Raw genomic sequence first — 26731 nt, forward strand, 5'->3', positions numbered from 1 at the left:
TGTGCCCCTCACAGCCCCCCACCTGCAGCCTGTCCCTCCCAAGCCCTGTCTAAACATGCCAGCTAACCCTGCATTCACACGTCTGCACACTCACAAGTTTGCACACATCGCACGCTCATTGATTTGCACGCCCACTGCACAATCACGTGGGCACACTCCCCCATCCGCACGCGTGTGCACAGACGTTTGCACACGCGCGTACCCTGCCGCTTTTGCGCCGTCACGTGCTTGCACGCACACGTTTGCACTGACATTGTGCACTCGCGGTTGCACACAGAGCTGCACGCGCACTGTGTCACTCTCGGGCGGCCCCTCCCCGCCCGAGCCCCCAGCCCCGGGATCTGGGGGGGCAGCGGCGCCCGAGTCCCGGCTCCAGGCTGCGGAGCCAGCCCCGCGCAGGACGCGCCAGCCGCCGGGAGCGGCCCCAGGCAAGTGCGGCGCCCATGGGGGCGGCGGGGTCCCGGGGGGCAGAACGGCGCCAGCCCGGGCCCCGGGGCGGGGGGAGCTTGGGGCCGGCCAGGGCGCGCGTGTCAGCGGGTGGGTGTGTCCGGGTGTGCGTGTCCGTGCCCTGCGTGCACGGGGCGTTAACACGGGGCAGTCTGCGGCTATAGATTTTGCTGTGGTGTGTTCTGCGTGGGAGCCAGATGTGTATTTGTGTGTTGGCGGGGGGTGGTTTATTTCGGGGGGGGGGTGAGCCGGGGTTGCCCCACGGAGTTTGCGCCCGTGAACCCCTTTCCCTCCCCGTGGCACAGGGCAGGGGGGCTGGCCTGGGCCAGGGGCTGTGGCCGGCGCGGGGACAGGTCTGTAGCTCCGGGTGCTGCCAGGGGCAGATTTCCAGACCCACGTCTCTGTTTGCTCCCTTCACGCCCCAGAGCCCAGAATGGGGGGTTTGCCCTGGGGGCAGGATTAGTCCCTAATCCGGACGCCCTCCCCCCGGCCCTGGCATTAAAGGGGCTCTGCTCCCGGGCGTGCGGTTTATTTATAACCCAGCGTGTCACATCCTCCCCGGGGGCAGGGGGGCCTTGCAGTGTTACACAACGCTGGGGTGTGTGCGGAGGGGGGAGCACCAAGGCCGGCTCTTCTCGGCCAGAAGGGTGGACGGGTGCAGAGGCACCAGCCGGAGGCATCCTGGGGCTCGGCTGCCCTGTGGCGCGACCCAGGGCTTGGCGGGGTCCCTGCGGCCTGGCCAGGGGGTAGGTCTCGCCCAGAGGCTCGTGGGAGGCGCTGGGCCTGGCTTGGTACACCGCGGGTGGAGAACGGTGCCGGGATGGGCCTGGGCGCATGGGGACCAACACGACCGGGGAACGGGCCCAGGGCAAGGAGAGCTCAGCGGGGCGAGGCAAAGGCCGCGTCGGACGGTGGGTGCCCAGCTCGAGATGCAGCGGGGCCTGGCTCCCAGGCAGCATCCCCCTCTGGTGCCACTGGAAGGGCAGGGTGGCGCTCCGCGCTCTGCTCGGCTGGTTCAGCGCCCCCCTGCCATTCCTGGCTTCACATCTGACGGCCAGGCCCCCCTCCCCACTCCTGTACCGGCCCTGAGCCGGGGTCAAGCCCCCCACCCCACTCAGCCAGGAACATATGCCCCCGAGGAGGCAGGACCAAGGGGGGAGCCAGGTGGGTCTCGGCAGGCGGGGGCCCCTCCCCATACATTGGTTAGGAGTGAAACTGGGCTGGGAGTTTCCAGCCAGTCCCTGTTCCCAGGTCCTTGAACCTCAGGGCTGGGGGTCCTGAGCCCCGGGCTTGTCCTGGCAGCTGCAGGCTGGGCCAGGCAGGGAGGAGCGGGCCAGGGATGCGGGGGCCCTCGCACAGGGTGGTGACGGGGTCGGTCAGGGATGCAGGCGACTTGGATTCTGTCCCAGCTCTGCTGCAGACCCCTCCCAGGCAAGTTGCTGCCGATGGCACTAAACCGAGGGGAGAGAGAAACAAAGCCGAGCCCGGGTCACTGGCACAGAGCGATGCGGATCTCTTGGCAAGCTGGGCACAGGTGAACACTGCGTGTTTTAATGCGGCTGAATGCAAATGTAGATGGCTAGGAGCAGAGAACGGGAGCCGTACGCCCGTGCTGACAGGGGAGGGATGCTGCCGGGGGAGCAGGGACCCTGACAAAGGTTTGCGGGTTGTGGTGAGTACTCAGCTGGACATGACCCTGTCTGGCGACCCTGGGCCCCGGAACAGGGGAATCTCCAGCAGGAGCAGAGAGGTGGTTTCCCCTGTGTTTGGCCCTGGTGGGACGCTGCTGGGAGCCTGGGGCCGGTTCTGCGGCCCGCTGATCAATCGGGGGGTCTGAGAAGAGCCAGGAGAATGACTGACAGGTTCGGAAGCTCCTGGGGGCGACAGACGGCAGGAGCCCCGGCTGCTTAGCTGAGCACAGAGACAGTTCAGGGGTGACTTTATCCCCGTCTGTAGCTGCCTGCGGGGAACAAATGTTTCCTGGCCGGCTCGCCATGCTTGCCGGCTGGGATTTGAAGCTAGATAAATTCAGCCGGGAAACAAGGTGTAAGTTTTGCTAGTGAGGGTAATTAACCACTGGAGCAACTTCCCAGGGACCTGGGGGATTCTCCAGCACTGACCATTTGTAAACCAGGGTAGGAGGTTTTCCTAAGAGCTCTGCTCTAGTGATTCCCCTGGGGCAGTTCTCTGTGTTATACCGGGGTCAAGGGGTGTCAGACCAGCCGGTCACCATGGTACCTTCTGGCCTTGGAATCTGGGAATCTCTCTGGGCCTTTGTTCCCCATCCATAAAACCAGGGTGATGAGTCTGCCTTGTCTGATAGGGTTGTTGTGAGCTCTTCAGCATGGAGACAGTCTGGGTGTGGGCAGCCCCCGGCGCGACAGGTCCCCAATCTTGGCTGGGGTCTGGGCAGCGCCTGGTGCGACGGGGCCCTGAGGCTTTGCTGGGATGATGCTCCAGGTGGTATGGACGGGAGTGTAACAGGCCATCGCTCGGGGAACATGGCTCTCACCAGGCAGCGCTGTGCTGTCCCACGGCTGCCCAAGGCCGGGTTCCTGGCACTTTCCTTTGGAGCTGCTGGGCCTGGCTGCAGTGGGAGGCAGGATGCTGGCTGGGTCTTGTGTGCAAGGGGCTGCTCTGGGCCCCTGCTGCAGGCTGACGCTGGGCTGTGTGGACACATCTCCGGCGCCGGGCAGGTTCCATAGGTCTCAGAGTCGGCGGCCTCAGGGAAGGGCCCCCTGGTGAATCTGGTCCAATCTGCCCACCATCTGCGCCACCCCCAGGGTCGAGGTTTGGCCTCGATTTGCCCTGGGCGTGGGACGCGCGAGGGCAGCCCTGGGCAGGACATGGCGCTGAATGAATCCACTGCTCTGCTGGTGCCTGTCGCAGCTGGAGGACTCCGTGTGCCGTCTGCTCTGGGGTGTCTCCTGCACTCAGTCGCCTCCCCTGTTAGATGGCACAGTCAGTGAATCTAACCACCAGCCCCCACCGCCCTCCCAGAGCCGGGGAGAGAACCCAGGAGTCCTGGCTCCCAGTCCCCCCCCCCGCCCTGCTCTAACTACTAGCCCCCACCCCCCTCCCAGAGCCAAGGATAGAACCCAGGAGTCCTGGCTCCCAGCACTAACCACTAGACCCCACTGTGTGTCTCCAGCCCTACAGCACAAAGGCTGGGAGAGGGCGGGCTGGGCCCTGCTGTCCCCAGTGCAGAGATGGGCGGGGGGGGGGTTCCTCCCCCTTAATCTGCCCCGCTGGGTCCATTCCCGGCAGGAAGTGGAGGCAGCCTGGCCATTTATGGTAACAAAACTAGGGACTGGCTGGAGAGCGGGAGCAGGACGGAAGGAGCCGGGTGGCCAGGCCCCCGGGGAGACATGTGTGCACACTTGCACATGGACACACACTCACACATGCACACTCACTCACATGAACATGCTGTCACCGAGTCCCCGGGCGATGCTCTGGAACTGCTCCCTACGAAGCCAGGCAGGGCTCTGGGGGAGTCTCCTCTCTGGGAGCAGCCTGTCTGCAGGACACACAGCTCCCCCGGCTTCCCCCTTCCTGGGTCTGACCCTGGAGCATTCAGCCTCCTCTGCCCCTCCCTGCGCTTCCCACAGCCAGTCCGCCCAGGTGGGGTCCTGGGGAAGCCAGAGGGTCCTGCCCCCAACTCCGCAGTCAGACGGGACTCTCAGCCAGCCAGTAAAACAGAAGGTTTATTAGATGACAGAACATGGTCTAAAACAGCTTGTAGGTGCAGAGAACAGGACCCCTCAGCTAGGTCCATTTTGGGGGGCAGGGAGCCAGACAACCAGGTCTGCACTTCACTCCATGTCCCAGCCAGCCCCAAACTGAAACTCCCTCCAGCCCCTCCTCCTCTGGGCTTTGTCCCTTTCCCAGGCCAGGAGGTCACCTGATTCCTTTGTTCTCCAACCCTTTAGCTCTCACCTTGCAGGGGGGAAGGGCCCAGGCCATCAGTGGCCAGGAAACAGGGTGTCGGCCATTCTCTGTGTCCAGAGCCCTGCACACACCTGCTCTCTAGGGCTCTGCAATGATCAAACACCCTTATCCCACCACCTAGATACTCAAGATCTGCCTAGGGGAAACTGAGGCACCCCACACTATTCAGAGTAAACATTAAGAACAGTCCCACTTCGTCACATCTCTCCCCCCTTCGAGATCGAACTGAGCGGGGTCACTTTAGCCGGTGAACTGGGGAAGTTCGAAGCCACCAACGTTCCCGTGGATGCCCCAGCATCTCTCCCATTCCTTGGTAGGAGTTACACCAGGCCCTTCCAGTTTCAAGCCCTCCCTTAGGTCGGGGGGGTGGTCGATAGCACTCGCAGGCCGCATGTGGGAAGGTTTATGCGGCCTGTGCCCTTTGGACACCCCAAAACTCCAGGGGGTCAAACTGGGATTGGGTCTTCTCCCCAACAAGCTGGCCAAACACAGCCACTTGGTTAGAGGACTGTTTAACTTCCTTAACAGCTTTCACTCCATCTGAGACCTTCTCAAAGCTCTCCACACTGGGTCTTTCAACAGGAAAGTCAGTGGATCCATTCACAACAGAAAATTTCTGGCTGTTAGGAACTGAAACTTTCTTGTTTAATGACAGGTTTCAGAGTAACAGCCGTGTTAGTCTGTATTCGCAAAAAGAAAAGGAGGACTTGTGGCACCTTAGAGACTAACCAATTTATTTGAGCATGAGCTTTCGTGAGCTACAGCTCACTTCATCGGATGCATACTGTGGAAACTGCAGCAGACTTTATATATACACAGAGAATATGAAACAATACCTCCTCCCACCCCACTGTCCTGCTGGTAATAGCTTATCTAAAGTGATCATCAGGTGGGCCATTTCCAGCACAAATCCAGGTTTTCTCACCCTCCACCCCCCACACAAATTCACTCTCCTGCTGGTGATAGCCCATCCAAAGTGACAACTCTTTACACAATGTGCATGATAATCAAGTTGGGCCATTTCCTGCACAAATCCAGGTTCTCTCACCCCCTCCCCCCCTCCCAAAAACCACACACACAAACTCACTCTCCTGCTGGTAATAGCTCATCCAAACTGACCACTCTCCAAGTTTAAATCCAAGTTAAACCAGAACATCTGGGGGGGGGGAGGTAGGAAAAAACAAGGGGAAATAGGCTACCTTGCATAATGACTTAGCCACTCCCAGTCTCTATTTAAGCCTAAATTAATAGTATCCAATTTGCAAATGAATTCCAATTCAGCAGTTTCTCGCTGGAGTCTGGATTTGAAGTTTTTTTTGTTTTAAGATAGTGACCTTCATGTCTGTGATCGCGTGACCAGAGAGATTGAAGTGTTCTCCGACTGGTTTATGAATGTTATAATTCTTGACATCTGATTTGTGTCCATTTATTCTTTTACGTAGAGACTGTCCAGTTTGACCAATGTAAATGGCAGAGGTCACTTTCACACCCTTCAGTGGCAGTAAACTGCTTGCAAAGACTCCAGGAGGATTCCTTTCCCTAGGGCTTTTCTATGCAACAAGTCACCCCTCACAGAAATTCTGCTCTTACCCTCTTTCCCTAGGGCTTGCTCTAGAGGAACGCTTTCCTGAGCAACAACAGACTCTTTCTGGGTCTCCCTTACATCCAGAATTACCTCTGGTCCATCCGGCGGATTCCTACACAATCCCCTTTCAGGCAAACTTACAGACTTCCTAGATAAACGGTCAGAAGCATTCTCCTTCCCTTTGCTACACACAAGTTCAGGAATCTTTTCCTTCTTGCTACAGGTTTCCACACCCTCAGTAGGTAACACAATCACACACCTTCATGCTCTCCTTGTGCCCTGGCTAGGATCTCACCCTGATTAGACAGAGTTGCTACACCCTTTCCCAGCCACACACTAGCATCAGGCAAAATACAAGCACCCAAATTGTCTGGTCTCTGGGATTTTACATAGACACTAACTGGATGCGACCTGTTACAGGGCCATTCTCCCGAGCAGACACAAACTTAGGACCCTTCCCTTCCCTTAGGACCCGTCCCTTCCTGGACTTTAGCTGAATCCAGAACCAGCTCTGAGACAACTGCACTCCCCTCAACCATCACAGGCTGAAAGGCCCCTTCTGTCTGCTCCATAGACAAAGAAGAGCCCGACACACTTTCTCCTTTCCCAGACACACAGCTTGGGATCTCATTCCCCTTGTCCCAGCACACAAGGCTGGTCACAGACAACTGCTTGGAGATCAGGGTAGCTCCCTCCACAGGCAAGTCAATACCCCTGACAGACACAGACACGTTTCCTTCCCTGTCACAATTCTCCACCCAGGTAAGGTCCAGGGACACTCATCTTCCACTCTCCTCGCCTTCCCGCCCTGCTGACTAGACACAGCCATCAGCTCACAAGGCTGCCTAGGCTCATCCAGACTTTCCTTACCCAGCATCTTGCCACTCCCAACAGCTCCCCTGCCCTGCCTGTGTCTCCCCCCACTCAGCTGGGGTCTCAGCTCCCACTGTGCTCAGCGCTGCCCTTGCTGTCCCAGTGGGGGTAGGCAGCGAACTCGCTGCTTTCCTCACTGCATCAGAGCCAGGGTGAGCCCCCTGAGGCTCCCCGCCCCCCTTGCACACCAGAGAGGGGGAATCTCTCTGTCCCACCCAGCCCAGACGGTTACAGGCAGGCAGGTAGCCTGAGCCTAGCCGCTCCTCCCCCCTGCCAGCCAGGTCATCTGCATTTTCACTGACCATTTCCCTCTCCACCGATTGGTTCCCTGGATTCAAATTCAAACCCTTGGCCATTACAGGAGCAGGGCCTGGATCCTATCCCAAAGAGATACAATCACCTCACAACAGGGTCTCGCAGCTGGGGTCCTGGAGAACCCCAACGGCCGGCCAGCCAGCCCCACCCCTCCTGGGTCTGCACAGGGATCTGGGCCATAGGCAGGGCGAGGGGCTTCGTCCCTGGGACCCTCACCCAGCTCACACAGCCCCTCAGCATCTGAGGCTGCACCACCCAGGGCCTGACACCAGTTCCCTCTGTCCCAGGATCTCGCCACCCCAGGAATGTCTCCCCATTGACCATCACCTTCCGCTCCCACTGGGGGTCCGAGGGGCCTGACCCCAGGGAACTCCACACAGACATACAGGTTGGGGTCAGGAGTGGGAGCCTGTCCACCTCCCCACCCATCTGGCTGACGGAGTCTGTGGCCTTGGGACCCAGCAAGGGAGCTAGACACCGGGGCTTTTCCGCAGGGTCCCCCTGGTTCAAATCGCCAGCCTGCTAAAGTCAGTGAGGTGGGCATCCACACACCCCCCCCTTAACCAGGGGCAGCAATTTAGTCTCGAGGTTCCCTGCGGAACTGGCCCCCTAGGGTCTATCCCCACTCACCCCTGGGGGGTCCCCTAGGCCTCTCCACTCCCCCACCGCCTGTTCATGCTGCTGCTGCTTCTGCAGCTCTTTCTCGGGCTCTCGCTGTCTCTCACAGTCCTCTTGCTCTCTCGGACTCAGCTCCAATCCCGTCCGTCTCCAATCCCCGGATGGGGAACCCGATCGTGAAGACCCTCGTCTGGTCGGGGACAGGAGTCTTGGGGGTGCCTGGCTCCCGCTCCAGCTGCTTCCAGATCCTGCTATAGCCCCATTTGGGTCAGGAATCTGTTCCTTAGAGCGGTCATCCTCCTCCAGCTGCACGATTAACTGTGCTTTGGTGAACTTTCCAAGGCTCAACCCTCTCTTTCTGCACAGGGTTACAATGTCCTTCTGAAGGAGACGGTGACAGGCCATCACTCCGCTCTTCCCAAGTTGTTGTGGACTCACAGGCCCGTGTGTTCTCAGCTCCCCACGGTTTCCAGGGAGAACCCCTCGTGTGCCAGCCCTTCTCGAGGTCATCACCTCTTTGCCAGGGTCAAGCCGCAGACTCCTCCGCCCCTTGGACCGCTCACTGCAATCCCCTGGGGGCCCCTGTTACTGCAAAAGTCCTTATCTGGTCACACACTCCCAGGGGTTAACCGCCCCCTGAAACTGTCTCTCTCTGAAGCTTCAGCACACCTGGTCCGAGTCAATCCCCCTTCGTTTTACTGCTCCCCAGTCACTTACTGCAGGAAGCGCCATCCACGGGGTGCAGTACATCCCACCGCTGCCACCAGTTGTCACGGAGTCCCTGGGCGATGCTCTGGACCTGCTCCCCGCGAAGCCAGGCAGGACTCTGGGGGAGTCTCCTCTCTGGGAGCAGCCTGTCTGCAGGACACAGGGCTCACCCGGCTTCCACCTTCCTGGGTCTGACCTCGGAGCCTTCAGCATCCTCTGCCCCTCCGTGCGCTTCCCACAGCGAGTCCGCTCATGCGGGGCTCCTGGGGAAGCCAGAGGGTCCTGCCCCCCAACTTCGCAGTCAGACATGACTCTCAGCCAGCCGGGGAAACAGAGGTTTATTAGACGACAGGAACATGGTCTAACACAGAGCTTGCAGGTGAAGAGAACCAGACCCCTCAGCTGGGTCCATTTTGGGGGGCAGTGAGCCAGACAGCTATGTCTGCCCTTCACTCCATGTCCCAGCCAGCCCCAAACTGAAACTCCCTCCAGCCCCTCCTCCTCTGGGCTTTGTTCCTTTCCCGGGCCAGGTGGTCACCTGATTCCTTTGTTCTCCAACCCTTCAGCTCTCACCTTGCAGGGGGGAAGGGCCCAGGCCATCAGGTGCCAGGAAACAGGGTGTCGGCCATTGTCTGTGTCCAGACCCCTGCACACCCCTGCCCTCTAGGGTTCTGCAACGATCATACACCCTTATCCTACCCCCTAGAGACTTAAGAACTGCCTAGGGGAAACTGAGGCACCCCCACACTATTCAGAGGAAACATTAAGAACAGTCCCACTTCGTCACACATACGTGCACTCACACTCACACACACAAGCACACTCACACATTTGCACATGCACACACGTGTGTGCACTCACACGCACTCACATGCACACACTTACGCATGTGCACTCCCATGTGTGCACACACTCAGCGCCCCCCCCCCCAGTTGAAGGCTCTTGGAAAGCTGCCCCAGGGAGCCCTGGTGGCCCGGGTTGTAGCGGTGCCCGTGGATCAGTCCACGTGCCCGTGGGAAGGATCCCGCTGGCTGCCCAGCGCCCCGCATTGGGGTCCCTCAAGCACAGCCCAGCCCAGGGTTCCCTGGTCTGCTCCTGGCCCCTTGGTGGCTGCAGTCGGAGCCTCGCGCTGCACGGCGGAAGTGGAGCAGGGCCTGACCCCCCGCGGCTAGTGATGCACGTGCCCCGGGCAGGGCAGGGGGCTGCTGGTGGGATGGGGGGGTCCGCACGGTGCTGGGAGCTTTGTGTGTGTATGCATGTGGCTGTCAAGTGTGTGCGGTGTACGTCATTGTGTGTGGGGGGGTGTTTGCACACGTGAAGCCGCTGCTAACCCATCCCACTGGGGACAGCAGGTGTCTGAGCCCGGAGCGCGTTAGGCCGGCTGGGTGGAAGTGGCCCCAGGAACCAGCCCCCAGGGAGGGGGTCGTTCTCGCTGGGGCTGGGGCTGCTCTGTAGCCGCGTCCCTGAGACCCAGCAATGCCAGGTCTCGGCTCTGCAAGTCCCAGCCCCCCCTGCTGCCTTGGCCCGTCTCTGGGGGAACCCAGCCTCAGCCCCGGCCCCACACTCCCTGCTGCGTGGTTCGCGAACACCCCCCAGGCTGGGTGCCCCAGGCAGCGCCGTGGCCCCCCGGTAACGCTCCCTGCTCTGGCTGTTACAGGTGGAGATGCTGCCCCCCGCGGCCGGCTGAGGGGGCGAGAGCGAGGGCGGTCGCCCCGACGCCGGGATCCTGAGTTGGCGTGCCGACCGGGGGTGCCTGCGAAACCCCAGAGGAAGGGGACGTCCTGGGCCGGTCCTGCTGGTGGCTGAGCTCCCAAGGTACCATCCCAGCCGGGCTCCGGAGAGCACCCGCCAGGCCGGGGAGGGACTGGGCCTCGGGGAAGTGCCTGGCCCCCGGGGGCGCCTGCCAGGCCTCAGAGCCGCCGGCCGCCCCGCCATGCCCGCCAAGACCCCCATCTACCTGAAGCCCTCGACGCCGAAGCGGGGCCGGAAGCTGCGGCTGCGGGACGTGCTGTCAAGCGACATGATCAGCCCGCCGCTGGGGGACTTCCGGCACAGCGCCCACATCGGGCCGGCGGGCGAGGGCGACATGTTCGGGGAACTCTCCTTCCTGCAGGGCAAGTACGACCTGCTGCCCCCCCTGGGCCGCCGCCTGGCCTCGCAGAGCGCCCAGGCCGTGGGCCAGGAGCTGGCCCGGGGCCCCGCCGCCAGCGGCTACCGCAGCCTGCTCAAGAGCGCCGTCTCCCTGCCTGTCTTCAGCGGGGCACCGAGCCCGGAGCAGGCGCCCCCCAAGCCGCCCCGGCTGCACCTGGAGGAGCTGCCCAGCAGCCAGCGCTCCATGTCCGTCAGCTGCGGTGAGGGCTGTTTCCACAGCGGGCAGGGCCTGCCCTTCTCCCTCCCGCACTACGACCAGCTGCCCTCCTCCGTCTCCTTCTCCGCCGACTCCTCCGAGGGCTCCTTCCCGGGCCCCTGGGGCCTGGGCTACGGCACCCGGGCCGGCACGGACACCCAGGAGCCCCCGTGCTCCCCCGGGGCCTCTGTCCCGCGCTCCGAGTCCCTGCTGGGGCTGGACCTGGACCTGGGCCCCTCCATCCTGGACGACGTGCTGCGGATCATGGAGGAGTACAAGCTGCCGGGCGCCAAGGCCCTGTAGATCCGTCCTCCACGCCATGGAGGCTCCTTGGCCCGGCAGCCCCCCGCCCAGCTGCAGGGTGCTGCCCACTCAGAAAACGCCCTGACCTCTGAGCCGCCCACGGCCTGGGCCCAGGAGGGGCACCGTGGCTCGAGCAGCCTGGGGTCTGTGGGGAGCTCCCCAGCCTGCTGGGACTGGCCCCCAGAGGGGACCGAGGGGCACGGCTTAGCCCCTGACCCATCGCGGCTCAGGAACCGGCCTCGGGGGTCGCCTGGCTGGAGGGGAACCCGGCGCACGGACACTCGTTCCGGCTCTGCCTGTCACCAACACCAGCTGGATTTCAGGAAGTTTCAGGCCCTCAGCGCTCCCTGCCCGGCTCTGCCCCGGGGCGGGCTTGGCTCTGGGCCGGCGAGGGTACGGGCTGAGCCGTGCGCTGAGCCCCGGGCTCCTCGCTCTGCGGTCCCGCCGCTGGGTTTTCCCGCAGCTGGAGACTCGCGGGCCCTGTGGAACGGGCTGGGACCCAGCTCGGGGATGCGGGATCCTGCCCCACTGGGCACAGAGCCCAGATTTAAACACTAACCCCCCCACCCAGCCTAACCGCAGACCCCTCCCCCAAACGTCCCTGCTTCCTGCCATGGGCCTTGGCTGGCTGCTGACCCCGGTGGGGGGGCTCCCGAATGTTCTGGGGCCAGGGTGACCCATGTGACGCTCCACAGCAGGAAGGTCTGGGCATGTCCCCGCCCAGGCACGCAGCAGCATCCTCACCTCTGACCCCCCTCCCACAGGGAGGGGCTGCCCCTGTCCAGAGCCCTCCCCCACGTCCCCCCACGTCCCTGCGCACGGAGCCCCGAGGCCTGGGGGCCGCCAGGACGTGAGGTGGGAAAGGACGGGGAGGGTTGGTGGCCGGGAAGGGGAGTGGGGAGAGACACACACACACACCCCTGCCCCCCCACATACACCCCTACACTCACGCCCCATGCTCACACACTCCATACACACAAACCCACACACCCCCCCATGCTCACACACTCCATACACACAAACCCACACACACCCTTACACACACCCCTAGAGACAAACCCACACACCCACCCCTACACAGACAAACCCACACCCACCCCATGCTCACACACACCCCCACACACCCCTCACACCCATGCACACAACCCCCCACACACCCCTACACACACTCCATACACACAAACCCACACACACACCCCTACACACACACACACACACCCCTAGACACACTCACTCATACTGTTCTTGGGTTGTTTGCTGCCAGCACCCAGCGGCTCCTGCATCTCAGCCAGCGGATGCTGCTGCCCTTCTGCGGGGGCCAGGCTGAGGGATGGAGCAGGCCGGGGGAGCACCCCTGGGGTTCAGGCACCAAACCTTCCTGCCCCCTTGGGAGGGGGGCCGCCCCACAGCCACAGCCAGGCCCCCCAGGTTCTGCCCTGGGCCCCTGCAGAATCCTTGGCAAATCCCAGCTGGTGACGCCTGCCCCTCTAACCACAGAGGCTGGTGCGTGGCTTCGCGTGGGATCGTCTGGCTGGCGTCTAGTTCTGGCCCTTCAGCAGCTCCTGCCCCCTGCAGAACGGCTCCTGCCCTTCCCTCGTGAGCCCCCTGCAGCGCATCCCCCCTCTGCCCATCACTGTGGCCTCTGAACCCCTCTCTCTCCTGCCACCTGGAGTCGTGTGTCAGCAATAAAAGTGTTTCGTCCCCAGCGCCCGCTTCCTGTGATGGCGCCCGGCCCCCACGGGCGCCACAGGGCCAGCGAGTGACCCAGGCTCCCGACCGGCTGGGCCCCCGGGCGTGCCCCAGCCCCACAGCTCTGCATCCTCAGCAGCCAAACAGACCAGAACCCCAGGGGTGCCTGGGAAGGGGAGAGCCCCTCCGCCTGGGCAAGGCTCGAAACAGCCCCCCCTCGCCGGGAGGGTCGGTTTCCCAGGGCTCTGTCCTGTGCTCCGGTTCGTCTCTGGCCCCCATCACCGTACAGCTGCGGCGTTGCCCTCACTGTGCCGGGTGAGGCAGGGCCACGCAGTTCCCTGGAGCCCGGACTTGGCCCAGGTCTCCCGAGTCCCACGGCAGAGCCCTGACCACTGGGCCACCCTCCCTCTCCACCCCGCTGAGAGCGCCCAGAGGGTTTAGTGCCTTGGTCCCTGTCGCAGCACCTGGGCGGTCACCGCTGAGCCTGAGGGGCAGGGCTTGGCACCCGGGGAGATGCCAGCACAGGGATCTGGGGGAGACAGAATCAGGCTTCATGAGCCACATTTGGCACCAAACTCCCAGGCCTGGTCTAGCCCTGAAGTTACACCAGGCTCACCGACTCTGATTCTTCTACAGCTGAGGACAGAACCCAGGAGTCCTGGCTCCTGGCCCCACCCCCGGGAATTTGAACCGCTGCATTCCAGAGCGGGCGGTGAGTGTCACTGTGGGTGGCTGTTTCCAATGGGTGACCCAGGGCCCTGGCATGCAGCGGATGTGAAAGGCCGCGCACCACATCACCAGCCTGGCATTCCTCGCTGCCCAGCACGCAATCTGGCCCTGTCTGTGCCCTTCACTCGCTGGGGGGGCCCACCTCCTTGTGACCGTGAGAATCAGCCTGGCCGCCCCAGTGTCCTGGGCTCTGACACACTCAGACGTGCCCCGGTGCACGGTGACAGCGTGCGAACTGTGCACAAGTCACCACAGCTACGGGCCCTGCGCTGCGGGGCTGAGACATCCCAAATAGCCTGCGCTGTTATCGTAGGGTCTCCCGTGAGCCCCCCGGGCTGCACACATGGGGCTGTTATAGTGGGGCCTATTACAGGCTGGTGACCCTTTGCAAGGAGTGGGGCTCAGCCTGGCCTGTGAGGGGGCAGTTGGCCCCCAGCTGATCCCGGTCTGAGCAGTAGTTAGCACTAACGAGCCCAGCTGTGGCAGGTTCCTGGGGAGGGCAGCAAATGAGGGGAAGGGGCTGAGTGAAGGAGCCGCAGGGAGTAGCCAGGCCGCAGGGGAGGTCCAGGGACAGCCTGTGAGAAGCAGGGAGGCCGCCGACTGGCAGGCAGGGCCCCAGGGAGCTGTACCCCGCCGGGGGGCGAAGCAGGAGCCCTGCAGCACCCAGGGGTGGGGTGACGAGCAGGGAATGGCCACGTCGCCTGCGGGGGCTGTGCTGGATCCGCTCCTGGGGCTGACCCCGACCCGGCTGGGCCCGGACCTGTGACCAGAGACCAGCTGGCGGTGCAGGGGTTGCTGGAGGTGGGGACGCTGGTGCGCCAGGGGGTGCTCCAGGGGTGAGTTTGGTCTCCCATTCGTCTGGGCTGTTTCTGTAGGGTCTCCCTGGTCGCTGCAGGCCCGGGGCTGAGCAGAGCAGTGTGGGGCTGGGGCTTTCCCTCGGGAGCGTTTGTCTCTGCCCCAGCCTCCCCGCCCCCCCCCCCCGTGCTTTGACCCTGGCTCTGACGGCTGGCTGCTTCCCAGCGACTGAGTGGGCAGGGGGCTCCGCGGGGCTCCCCAGGAGGTACACAGACAGCACCAGCCTGGCCTTCCTGCCCCTTGCAGAGCGCAACGGCAGCCCTGGCCCTGGCACTAGCTGCAGCCCCCCCCACCCGCTAGGCCCCACTCCCCTCCCAGAACTGGGAGAGAACCCAGGAGTCCTGGCCCCCAGCCCCTGCTCTAACCAGTGGGTGCTTTGGGCTGAAGTGGGACTTTCTGGAATGTCTCCCTCGTGTTGGCCCTGTGGCTGAGGGGCCGAGGTTCACCCAGGCCAGTTTAACCCTGGGACGATTTAACAAACCCGCTGGGACCTATAGCTTTAGAATGGCCCATTCCTGCCTGCTCCATCTGCACCCACAGACCCGGCCCCCCGTACAAATTCCTGGGGCTTGGCAGAGACCTGGCCTGGCCGCCAGGGGGCAGGTGCCCCCTCGCCTGCCCGCTGGGCTCCCGGACAGCTGCTTGCCCCACTCTGCCTGGGCGCCTGGGGATTCCGGGCGCGGGAACCAGAACGGAACAATGAAGGTGGTCTGAGGCCCAGGAGAACGAGCCCCCCGTGCCCCCTTCACTGGGCCTTGCCAGCCTGGCTCCTTCCCCAGGCATATTGCAGGGCGGCCTCGGTCCAGAGTGTAACTCACCAGTGGTGTGTGGGCGTGGGCGGGCGTGTGCACACGCATCTCCCCGAGCAGCCCTAGGTCCTAGCCCAGGCTGTGCAGCTCTCCGGCTATCGCTGCAGGGACCCATCGCTCACCCCCTTGGTGGGGAAGTGGCCAAGTCTGGGCCGTGGCTCCGAGCACAGAGCAGCTTGTGCCCCCACCCCTCAGAGGGGGGGCGGGACCCAGGACACCTGGGTTCTCTCCCCAGCGCTGTGAGGGGAGTGGGGGCTAGTGGTCCCCCTGCCCATACCAGACTCTAATTCCCCGTAACACTTTCTTATTTTAAGTCATTTATTTCAGCCCCCTTCCTCTATTAGCAATGTCCAGGGGCGAAGGGGAAGCAGTACCCCTGTTCTGATCTACGTTCCCCCTCCCCACCCCCTCACAGCAGGCATGACAGCTGGGTGCCTCCCCTGGCCCCGTGCTGACCCCAGACCTGGCTGCAGGCTGGTGCCCTGGGGCTTACAGACCTGGGTTTAGATGCTCTGGGGATTTGGGATTCCTGCTGCAGCCAGCCCTCGTCTCCATCCTGCGGCTAGGCGGGATCACTCGGCAGAAGAGGGCTCCTTCCCCCTGCGGGAGGGGGGTTCGGTAGCTGAGTTCTCAGCCCAACTGCTGCCAGGACACAGACCGAGCCCCCTTCCATCCACGCAGACCCTAGTGCTCAGCATGGCCGGGGGGCGGGTGTCAGACCATGCCAGGGCAGCAGGGAGCTAATTACCCTGTGCGTGACAGTAGCACCTACGGGTCCCGGCCGAGACCAGGGCCCCGTCACGCCAGGCAGGACGCAGCCCAGACCCCGGCCGAGACCAGGGCCCCATCGTGCCAGAGCCCCCTCACCCCTCCCAGCCCGCCTGCAAGGACCCCAGTCACCAGGACTTTGTTTCCTTGTAGACAGCCCCCGTTGGTGCCTTCCGCCGAGAGCAGGGGAAGGACGAGTCCTGGCCAGAAGCTCCCAACACCAGGAGTCCCGGTAAACAGCTGATTTGTGCCAGCTGAGGGCCTGGGCCCACGGGTCTAAGGGCCCCCCCGTGACAAGCCCCTGGGTGTGTTTCCAGCAGTAGGTGACCTGGCTCGAGCACGGGGCTTCCCCCCACCCCCCTCAGCTGCGTGACAGTGATAGGACCCCAGAAAGCAGGACACACCATGTAAGGCAAAGTCTGACACGCCCCCCGTGACTGTGCCCAGCAGCGCCTGGCGCACGGCCCCCTGGGGATCGAGAAGGTCCTGGGACATGCTCTGCCGCCAGGAAAGCGCTGAGAAGGGTCAGATAGTCCAGAGCCAGCGGCCCCAGCAGAGCGGTTTACTCCCAGTGTTTACAGGGAGGTATAAACACCGGATGGAGGGTGATTGCCTGATCCCCAGCCCCGCACGCCACCAGCCACAGCTGCTCAGGCCTAAGCAGGGATCCCGAGCAGCGCACGGCAGGCTGCTTTCACCCCTAGGGCAGAGGGCACATAAGAGCAACGACAGCGTCCATTCCACTCACACACCCCCAGCTGCGCCCCGCAGCCTGATTTACTCACAGGATTCGCCTTCACTGGCGGCCCTGCTTTGTCGCTGTGCAGCTGCTCGACCAGCTGCCTCGTTACACCCCAGAGGTGGCACCATTTCAGTGACTAAGCCAGCCTCCATCTGGCAGTGGGAGGCCCTGCTGTGACCTTTGGCTAAGGTAGGACTCCAGCCGGGTGGCTCTGGGGGCCAGGCCCTCTCCCCCCTCAAGTGGAATTGTACCCAGGTGGCTCCCAGGGGAAGGCCCAACTTTTCCAGCTGGCCCTGGGTTCCAGGCAGGGCCACATTCCAAGTCCCACACGGGAGGCAGAAGGGGGAGCATCCAGTTGTGCCAAGGGCCCCGCAGCCAGGCAAAGAGAGGTGAACAGCTCAGGTGAGGTCCCTGCCAGGTGCTCCAGCTGCCCCGCTCCCACAGCCGTTCCCTGCAACTCCCGGCTGGAGCTCGGCTCCAGGCCCGCCCAGGAATGGCTGCCAGGCATGCCAGCTGTCTGCAGGATGGATAGGACCACCGGGAATGCCCAGCACATGGCTAAATATGGAGCTGACCGGGGCTGGCCCGGCCCTTGCTCACCAGCCCAGCTGAGCCGCACAGGGCACCTGGGCGGGCTCCTCGGCAGTGCAGGCTGGGCGGAAAGCAAAGAGGGAGCAGCAGCTGGCTAGGGGAGGTGCAGAAACAGGTTCCTGCACAGTGATGAGCCTGGTACTGGTGCACCACCCAGCCGCCTCGCCAGCGAGGCACCGGCCTGAGACCCGGCCCAGGGAGAGCCGCTCTCCCCAGCGCCACCGGGCGCTGCCCCAGGGCAGGGAGCTACAGCAGCTGCTCGGCCCCACGGAAGGGGGATTTCCCCCGGCCCCTGCCCAGCACCCTGCCAGGCCACGTGCCATTGGCACTGTCCTGTGGGGAGCAGCCCCGCCCGGGGCAGGGCAAGGGAAAACAGGGACAAGGTGCCCTATTGCCGCAAGAGGGGTTCCCTACCCTGCCCCGGAGTCAGAGGGGTGGGGCTTCACCCCCCAAGCTGCCCCCACTGCAGCCTAGCCCAGCATGGCCCCACCGAGGCTGCTGGCTTGGGAATCCCTCCTGCAGCCCGAGAGAGGAACAGAGGGTGCAGGCAGGGCAGCTCCCCCAGGCTCAGCTGAGCGTGCCCCAGGCCCAAGGCCAAGTCCCCGCCAGGTCAGCCCAGCCCCGGGGCTGGCTGGCCGTCTAGACAGTGGCTCAGTGCCGGCAGAGCCACAGGTCCCGAAGGGCCCGGCGCCCGCGGCAGGGACCAGGCCCCCGCGCCCAGGACCGGCTCGAGGCACCAGCAAAGCAAGCAGGTGCTTGGGGTGGCCCCTTTCCAGCCCGCCTTTTCCTTCGGGGCAGCAGCTCTCTTGGCGCTGCGCCACATAGACGGGGCGAGGGCGCCGGGCCCCCGGCCGCAGCGGGAAGGGGAAGCCCCAGCCCCGGGCTGCTGAGCGGCCAGGGCCCAGCCGCTACCTGGGGAGGAGAGGGCGAGTCCTGCCGGGGAGCCAGGGCTGTGCCACCTTGTGCCACCCCTTAGATGGGGGCTTCTCTGCGCGGCCGGGGGGGAGGAGGGAAGCCCCTGCAGGCGCTGGGGGAAGGTGACGTCACTCCCTCCCGTTCCAGGGCTGCCCGCGAGCCCCAGCCCCACCTGAGCGGGGGCAGCAAAAACCCCAGAGCCGGCCCCGAGCGCGCCAGAGCAAGGCTTTATTACAGACCAAAGGCACCTGCTGAGCCCCAAGCACCCAGCTCGTCCGAGATTTACACAGGGGCCAGTCGTAGGCCGGGGGCAGGGGGATACTGTCCAGGGGGCTGTGGGGGGGGGCTCTGTGCACAGCCAGGCCTGTGCCACCCCCGGCTGCAGGGGCACAAGCTGTGGCGTCAGGAGGCTCCGCCGAGCGGCCCCAGGCTGGATTTGCGGGGCCTCGCTGGTCCCATTCCTCTGGAGGAAGCTGCCGCTGCCAAGGGCCGCGGGGGGCCCCCCCCGGGCAGGGGTCACGCTCGCTCCTGCGGCTCCGGGCTGGGCCGCCGCAGGGCCTGCTGCTTCTGGAGCCCCCGCAGCTTGAGGAGTAGCTCCTGCACGAAGGCCTGCGGGAGAGAGAGGCTGCAGAGCATCCTTCCCTGGTCACCCCCCTGGGGGAAGGGAGCCCCGAATAAGCCTGCCCCACATCTCCCCGGGAACACTGCTGCGGGGGGCTGCGGCACGGGAGCAGAGACTCGCTGGAGGCCGATCAGCGCTCCTGCCAGAGGCTTCCCAGCTGGGCCCAACAGCCGGAGGAGCTGACGCGGCCCTGCCCCGAGCCAGCGGCTCTCACGCCACCCAGCCCCTCACTGCCTGGGAAACCCTGGGATGCCAGCTCCCGGGAGCCCCAGCGTGCCCGTCACCAGGACATCTGGGTACCAGGCGTGGAGGTCAGTGCCAGCAGGTGCTGGGGCTCAGGGCGTCCCTAAGAGGGGTAAGATTTTGCAGTCTAGGTGCCCTTGCAGTACCAGGAGGGAAGGAGCCAGGTCTGGGCTGGGAGGAGACCGTTGCTGGGAGAGCAGGGCCCCAGCACCGCACGCTGCAGCCCCACAGCGGGAGGGGCCTGGTCGCAGCAGACACAGGAAGGCTCCAACCCCGACCCCCGGTGCTGCAGAGGCCCCGAGAGTGTCTGGCAGAGCCCGGAATAGGGCCCAGCTCCCCCAGGCTCTTAGCCACAAGGCCAGATGTGCAGCAAGGGGGCGGCAGGCCACAGCTGGGTCTGAAGGGGGAGCCCTCAACAGGGTTCGGTGCAGGGACTGTTGGGGGCAGGGCAGGATGCCAGCCCTGGGCCTTGCACCCCCCGGTCCCTGGAGCTGCCTGCCCCCCACCCGGAGCACTAGAGGGGCCAGAGCTGCCTCCTGCAAGCAGCTTGTCGCCAACCTGGGGGATGGGGCAGCTGGCCGAGCCGGAGATAAGCGGGGGTGGGGGAGGGGAGTTCCAAGGCTGCCCCCCGCCTCCCCCACCCGTTCGCCCCACGCCACCAAGGAGGAAGCAGAGGGACGAATGTTTTTCCCTTTTAAAGCCCTGATCGGCGGCTGTGGTGGGGCCGCGATGCTCCGGAGCAGCCAGGTCCCGTGGGAACCGCTGGCCGGGGTCAGTGCTGGGAAGGCTGTAACTGGAGCCAGCACTGGGCACGGTCTGGGAAGGGAGCTCCAGCCTGCTCCCTTGGGCTGGCTGGCGACCAAGCCCTTGGCTTGAGCTGGGCTGGGGTAGATTCAGGGCCCAGCCCAGGGCTGGCAGCAGCCCTGGGTCCCTTTGCTGGGGAGCTGCGGGCTCTCCCCCAAGGCGGCAGGGCCCCCGTGGGCTGCAAATGAAGATACGGGTGCTGGGGCCCCACCAGGATGGGAGCAGTGACGCGGTTGGGGTCTCGGCAACCGCCACTCACCTGCGTGTTGTTGTGACAAGACTTCAGGATGCCCTGGAAACAGAGACAGGTGGACCTGAGCGTGGCGCCCGGGGTCCCTGCTGCAGATCCATGCCCCGACCCATGCGGGAGGATGGGACCTGCCAGCTCCGGGCCCCGGCAGCCACGGGACAACCCACCCCAGCTCAGGACCTGCCCCCCAACTGGCACGTGCCCTACAGCGGGGGGGCTCAATCCTTCCCCAGACTCCGGCATGCCAAGCCAGGAGGCCTCGAGGGGCAGAGCCGTCCCCCTCACTTGAGAGTGGAGCAGCTTTCCCCATCCCTGTGCTCTGGAGTGATTCCAGTGTAGGGGGCCTGCCTCACCGCAGGTGGCCACTGGCGGCCCAGAGGCAGAAATGCGGCCTGCCAGGCACCCAGGAGAAGGTCTCTCCCTGGCCCTGTCAGCGCCGGCTGTTTCTCTGTCTGAATTACGCAGCCCCTGGGGGGCCCCGCTGGTCAAAGCCCCACACAGCTCAGAAGAGAAGCCGTGGAACAAGTCCTCTGACAGCAGTTGCAACCCATGGCCAGCGCCACCTGACCCCCCCGGGCACCACCTCCGTGCCAGGACAGAGCCCGGGCCATGCCCCACAGTCCTGCAGGCAGCACAGGGCCAGACGCCCCCTTGACAGACAGGCCCCAGGCCAGAGCCCCGAGCCGACAAGAGGGGAGGGGGCTGGCCGGACCCCAGCACCCACCTGCAGCTGCGCGGCCCGTGCCTCGTCTGCGTCCAGCTCCAGGAGTTCGTCAATGTTCACTTCATCCGGCATCTCTGCCTCCTGCAATGAGAGGGGGCTCAGGAGGGTGGTGGGGGGTGTTGCAGCCGTGGGGACATGGCCCGGGGCACTGAGCAGCCCAGACAGCCCCCCCACTTCCCTAGAGCTGCCAGGTCTCTGCTGTAATCTCCTCCAAGCTGCTCTGTGCTGGGGAGTGGATCCCATGCCAGCCCACAGGAGAGCCATGTGCAAGGGGCCCTGTCTGCCCCAACCTCACCCTGGGGCTTCCCTCCCGCCCTGCAGGGTCTCCCAGCACCCTCCCCCCCACTGAAAGCCGCCCTTGCCAGCTCCGGGAAGCTGGGGCCAGAGGATTCCTAGCTCCCGAGGCCAGAAGAGACCCTTGTGCTCATCTCAGCTGACCCCACAGGGCCCAGCCCCCCCAGTAACTCCTAGGGCAGAGCTGCTCTCGCTTTGAGCTGGGGGGTGATGGAGATCCCCCCACCCCCTGGTGAACTGTTCCTGGGGGATTTCGCTCGCCGGAAATAAGGTGCAAACGTTTAAGAGTCTGCATCTGTCTTGCTTCAGCCTCCAGCCTGTGGCACGTCAGATCTTCCTGCACTAGACGGACGAGCCGAGGATCCAGTATTGGTCCCCCGGGGCCCGTAGGTACGGATCAGCTGGGCTCCAGTCACCACAGCCTTCTCTTTGCGAGGCTAAACGGAGCTCGTTCCAACCCAGGGCAAGTTTTCTGACCCTTTGCTGGTTCTCGTGGCTCTTCTCGGACCCCTCCAATTGACCCAGCTCCTCCATGAGTTGTGGGCACCCGAGCGGGATGCAGGACCCCAGCAGCGGTTGTGGGTTGGAGCAGGTGGCAGGAATTTGGGCTCCAGACCCAGCTCTGCCCAGATCTGCAGAAGCACTGGGCACCCCCAGAGCCTGTTAAACCCTGCGCCCCCCAGCCCCGGAGCGCCAGGCTCCAGCCCCTCTGGCAGGCAAAGCCGTGCCCCGTGCACATTCGCGGGGGCCTTCGGCTCTCACGGTGCCCAGCCTGCATGTGACCCCAGGCCAGGCCCTGCTGTCACTTGGGATCTCCTCCCTCCTGGCCCGTTTGCTCATTCAGCACCAGGAAATGCCAGCAATCAGCCTGGGGCATGCAGGCTGCTTCCTGCCAGAGCCCGATACAAGAGCAGCTGGCCCCGGTCTGGCGAAGGGAGCCGGGCCAGGCCCCAAGGCCCACATCAGCTGGTCCATCCTCACACCCAGTGCCAGAGCCTGACCCAACAGCACCCACAGGCACCCAGCCCAGCGGGTGAGGGCAGAGAGCTCGGCCCCGTGGTGGGGTGGTTTTAAGACCCCTTTGTTCCCCCAGTTCTGGGGGAGCCCTTCCCCCCACGCCCACCTCTCCTAGCCTGGCTGGGGCAGAGCCCCCTCCACCATGCTCTCCTGGCCTGGCATCCCGGACAACCTGCCGGAGCCTTGCAGCCCAGGGGCCAGCCCTGCACCCCCTTGAATTGAGGGGCCTGCTAGAGCCTGCTCCTCTGCACACCCCACACCCCCCTGGGCACTCCCACCCCAGCTGGCAGCTGCCCCCTCCCTCGGGTCCAGGGCCAGGCTGCTCCGGACTTGCCCGGTACAGAGCCCCATTGTCCTGCTGGTGCCCTGCGCTGCCAGGTTACAAACCCTGTGCCCGGCACCCCCCAGCCCTACCAGTCACCAGACAGGCTGCAGGCCCCTCCCCCCACACTCCGCTCCTTCTGGGCCATACGCAGCTCGGACTGACCAGCCCACAGCTCGGCTCGGGGGCTGCTCTGCAGGGACCTGCCGGTCCCCCCTCCCCAAGCCAGTGTCCAGGCCCGGAAAGAGGCTCCCATCCCCCACCAGCAATCAGCCCCCAGGAGGAGGGGAACAACTCAGGACAATGGAACAGCTGTTCCCAGTCCCACCCCATCTGGCCTGGAGAAAGGGAGGCTGGGGGCGGGGGAAGCCTGAGCCGGGCATGTGAAGGGTTAAACCAGAATTTCCCACACACTTACAGCCAATGGGATCGAGGTACCACGACCCCTCACCCACCAATGCAGGTCCTTATGCCCCCCAGTGCCCCCCCCACTCTCCAAGCTGGGTGCAGGCCATGGGCAGTCGTGGCGCAGAGCCTGGCGCTGCTCTCGAGAAGGGGCTGGGCGTTGCACCCAGGTTAACAGCGGGATACGTGGAGCAGGCTCCAGCCCTGGGTTTTATGGCATCTGCCTGAGAGCTGGGCCAGGCTCTGGGCCATCAAAGCCCCCCCTTTCACCCCCCCCCCAGCAGAGGATGTGAACGTGGAGGTGGCTGAGGAAGTCTGAGCCATGCCTCCAGCCACAGGCCACCCATGGATCCACTTCCTGATGTGGAGAGCCCAGCCCAGAGCACCTGCGCCTTGCCCAGCCAGGCATCTGCGTGGGAGCCAGCTGCCAAGCCGCCTCTTCCTGCCGGCCCCCGCAGGCTCCTGCCCCACGCGCCAGCTAGAGAGGTGCGTTCATATTGCCTGGGTTGGCGAGCCAGCCCTGCAGAGAGGGATGAGCTCCCTGGACCTGACGGGGGGTGTCTATGGATTCCCCATGGCTTTCCCCTGCGACAGGTTTGCAGCCATTCCCCCTCCCTGCCCGAGCCAGCACCCGGCCTGAGCGCCAGGGGCCAGTCCCTTGCAGGCTGGGCAGCACCAGGCCTCACGTGCATCTGCAGGGAGCTTTGCCTCACCTCACCCAGCACCCAGCCAGGGCGAGCCAGGAGGGCCCCGCTGTCACAACACCCCGCTGCAGCTGCTCCCCAGCATCTGGAGCTGAGCCTCGCTGGACTCTCTTCCAAACAGCTCCCTCAGCGCCACGTAGGAGCTGCCTCAGGGATCCCGTGCTGGGGGCTGGCTTCCTCAGAGCCCTGGCTCGAAGCAGGGGTGAGTTAGAGGGAACAGCTTGGTCTCGCCTACTGGCCCCTTCACACCCCAGGCAGCCGCGTTAACAGCTGCCTTCTCCAAGGCCTGTTCTACGCTGCAGTGGGGCAAACCCTTCCTGCAGACGCTGCTCCGGGGTGGCGTGACAAGGCTGCACCCGTGCACGGCTCATCTGCACCAGGTACCTGCAGCTCCCTCGGTGGGAGAAGAGCCCTGGGCGAGAGCAGAGATCTCCCTTCGCCTGGGAGGGAAACGCAGCTGGAGCTCTCCAGGCTGCCCGCACCAGCTGCTCTCTCCTTTCATGGAAGAGCTGAAGCAAAAGGGAAAGTCTGCTATTTTTGTAGCTGGAGATTCCCGACTCACAGCACTTGAGGCTGCAGGTTCCCCAGGCCGGCCAGCCGGGCGAGGGCGAAAGTGTTTTAGGGTTTGAACACTGAAGGAGAAATTAAAGAGCAGCCTCAAGGTGCATTTCAGGGCTTGGGGGAGGCAGCTAGCCCCTGATTCTGCACTTCCTTGGGCAGCCACGTCCACCTGCGCAGAGCGGAGGGGGAGCGTTTGGCCTGGATTCTAGCGTCTGCGCTGGGTGCAGGACAGCAGAGAATCGGGCCCAATATTCTGAAGCGTGAGACGCGGCTGCTTGTCCCCAGAGATCGGCTCAGCTTGGCAGAAGCCCCGGCGCATGCAGCCCGACATGCTGAACGGACCCCAGCAGAGACAGAGCCAACTTCAGCCTCTCGCCACAAGGGCCAGGCCTGGCTAATCCTAGCCCCAGAGGAAGGCAGAGGTGGGAGCCCAGGTCAGCTGGGCTGGGGAGGTACGTGCTGACTGCAGACCAGCCCCCCAGCTAGAGACATTGCAGTGTTAAACCAGCCCCTGGGGCAGCCCAGAGCGGGCAGCCTGGGCCGGGCGTTCTGCACGAGTACCGGTGCCAGGTGTGCAGCCGCACTAGGAATTCAGACAGTCACGTCCCTGACCAGAGAGACTCGCGTTTCACACAGCCACACACGGGCACCTGGCCCAGGCCCGACTGGGCGGCACTTCGGTCTTGCCCGGAGACACTTAACAGAATCAAACGGCCGATCTCGGGGGGGGGGGGGGGGGATCAGGAAGAAATGGAGAGCGCAGCCAGTTAACAGCTCAGCTGAGCCAGGAAAGCCTGGTGCAGGGGTCTAGCCCTCAGGCCAAGCCCTAGATTGGAGATGGCTCCAGGGGCTGTCAGAGCCCCAATTTGAGACCCCTTGCAGGGCCCTGATGACTTTCCAGACAGCACTGAGGCTGGGGCAGCTCCTGGTGGGTCCCCCACACTCCCTGGTTGCTTTGGAAAGTTGCCCCTAGCCCCTCCGAAGTTCTGTAGCCCTTTGAGAAGCAGCAGGGCAGTGAAGAGACCCACAGGGCAGCCGGGGATGCAGCAGCCCTGTGGAGCCCCAAGAGAGGGAGGGAGCCCCGAGTCTCAGGTCTCCATTCCTTGTTCTCCATCCCTACACCCCAGACCCGGGACAGCCGGGGAGTCCTGGCTAATCACGGCACCAGCCCAGCCCAAGGCAAAGGGTCTTGTCCAACCTGTGGCTAGTGGCCCCAGCAGCCAGCCTGGCCAGGGGCTGCCAAGCCGGCCCTCCAGAGCGGGGCTGACTGCAGTACATACCCAGCGTGCCCCATCATGGCCCCCGAAAGCAAAGGGCTGGGGAGCCATTAGCCTCGAGCTCAGACACAGCCCCTCCAACCTCACAGCCAGAGGCACCTAGTCAGCACACCCCCGCCAGCCGCTGTGCACCCCTAGGAGCTGCGGGCTGCTGTCTGCGTGGGGCGCAGCAGAGACCCCTCCCCCACATCGTTAACAGACCCCCTGGCAGAGGGTGCCTCATACCCAGGGTCACCCCAGCACGGAGCCTGGCTCTCAGGGAAGGAGGGCCCTGGCAGCAGCGGGAGCTCCCCTTTCGGCCACGGGCTCTGGGAGGAGAGTGGGATCTAGTGGTTAGAGCAGGGGGGCTGGAGCCAGGACTCCTGGGTTCTCTCCTGGCTCTGGAAGGGCAGTGGGGGCTAGTGGCTGTCCCATGGCCCTACCCATGGATCTCCATCCAGCGCTAGGCAGGTGCCAAGTTCTGTCCCGAGCTCTGAGAGAAGAAATTCTGCGTGCCCCAGCGCCCCCATCTCGGCCCCGGCGCTCTCCCGTCCCGTCCCGTGCGCCCCGGCGCAGCTCACCCGGCCCCGGTACAGCTCCTCCAGGCGCCCGTCGATCCATTTCTCGGTGTCCAGCCGCCGCTGCAGCTCCCGCCGGTCGTACTTCACCGTCACCCGGGCTTGGCGCTTCTGGATCCCGGGGCTGCGGGCCGGCTCCGCTCGGGTACTCCCCGGAGAGCGCGCCGGGGACCCCCGTCCCAGCCGCCTGCCCACCCGGTTCGCAGCCATCCCTGCCCTGCGCCGCCACGGGAGCCGCAACCCCGCTCAGCCGGCGGCTTATGGCGTGGGGCGGGGCCGGGCGGGGCTTCGGGCCGGGCTAGGCACTGCCCCTCGGGAAGCGCACGGCCCGGGGGCACGGTGCGTGGGGAGGGCGCGCAGCGCGATGGGGAAAGGTTAGCCGGGCACCGCGCGTGGGGGGCACTGGGGGGCAGCGAGGCACGGGAGGGAGGCAGGGCAGAGGGGCAGCGGGGCAGGGCCAAGGCGGCACTGGGCTTGGGGGAGGCAGGGCTGGAGCCTGGGGGGCACTGGTGCTTGGGGGCACACGGCGGGGGGCTCGGTGCGAGGCCAGCGCACTGCCTGGCCTGGGGTGCCCACGGTCAGGACCCAGGCGCTGGGGGAGGGGTTTTCCCAGGCTAGGCCCAGGCACTGGGTGGCAGCCCCCCCCAGTGCATCAGCCATCGGCCTCTGGGCAGGTCTGATGTGGGAGGCTGGCCAGGGTTCTCGG

General features: G+C 64.6%; 1 protein-coding gene and 1 pseudogene across 4 annotated transcripts; one reads left to right on the forward strand and one right to left on the reverse strand.

Annotated features, from left to right (window-relative positions):
• The first annotated feature begins 207 nt into the window (after positions 1-207).
• LOC311511704 (cdc42 effector protein 2 pseudogene) lies at positions 208-12853 on the forward strand (annotated as a pseudogene). Of its 2 annotated transcripts, none has more exons than XR_014714611.1 (2): positions 208-428; positions 10155-12853. The product of XR_014714611.1 is annotated as a cdc42 effector protein 2 pseudogene (transcript). The 2 variants fall into 2 exon arrangements; XR_014714612.1 differs by lacking the exon at positions 208-428 and adding an exon at positions 1905-1981.
• A 5600-nt stretch (positions 12854-18453) lies between these two features.
• Positions 18454-26307, reverse strand: PPP1R14A (protein phosphatase 1 regulatory inhibitor subunit 14A). Of its 2 annotated transcripts, XM_084612298.1 has the most exons (4): positions 26029-26304; positions 20889-20969; positions 20174-20206; positions 18454-18854 (listed from the first exon to the last, which is right to left on the reverse strand). In XM_084612298.1, the coding sequence occupies exons 1-4, from the start codon at positions 26233-26235 to the stop codon at positions 18762-18764; spliced, it is 414 nt and encodes a 137-aa protein (XP_084468424.1). In that variant the 5' UTR covers positions 26236-26304; the 3' UTR covers positions 18454-18761. The 2 variants fall into 2 exon arrangements, with proteins under 2 accessions (XP_084468424.1, XP_084468425.1); XM_084612299.1 differs by lacking the exon at positions 20174-20206 and having other exon boundaries at positions 26029-26307.
• Positions 26308-26731: the final 424 nt, after the last annotated feature.

Source organism: Lepidochelys olivacea, assembly GCF_965140295.1.
Source record: "Lepidochelys olivacea isolate rLepOli2 genome assembly, chromosome: 23".
Lineage (NCBI taxonomy): Eukaryota > Metazoa > Chordata > Testudines > Cheloniidae > Lepidochelys > Lepidochelys olivacea.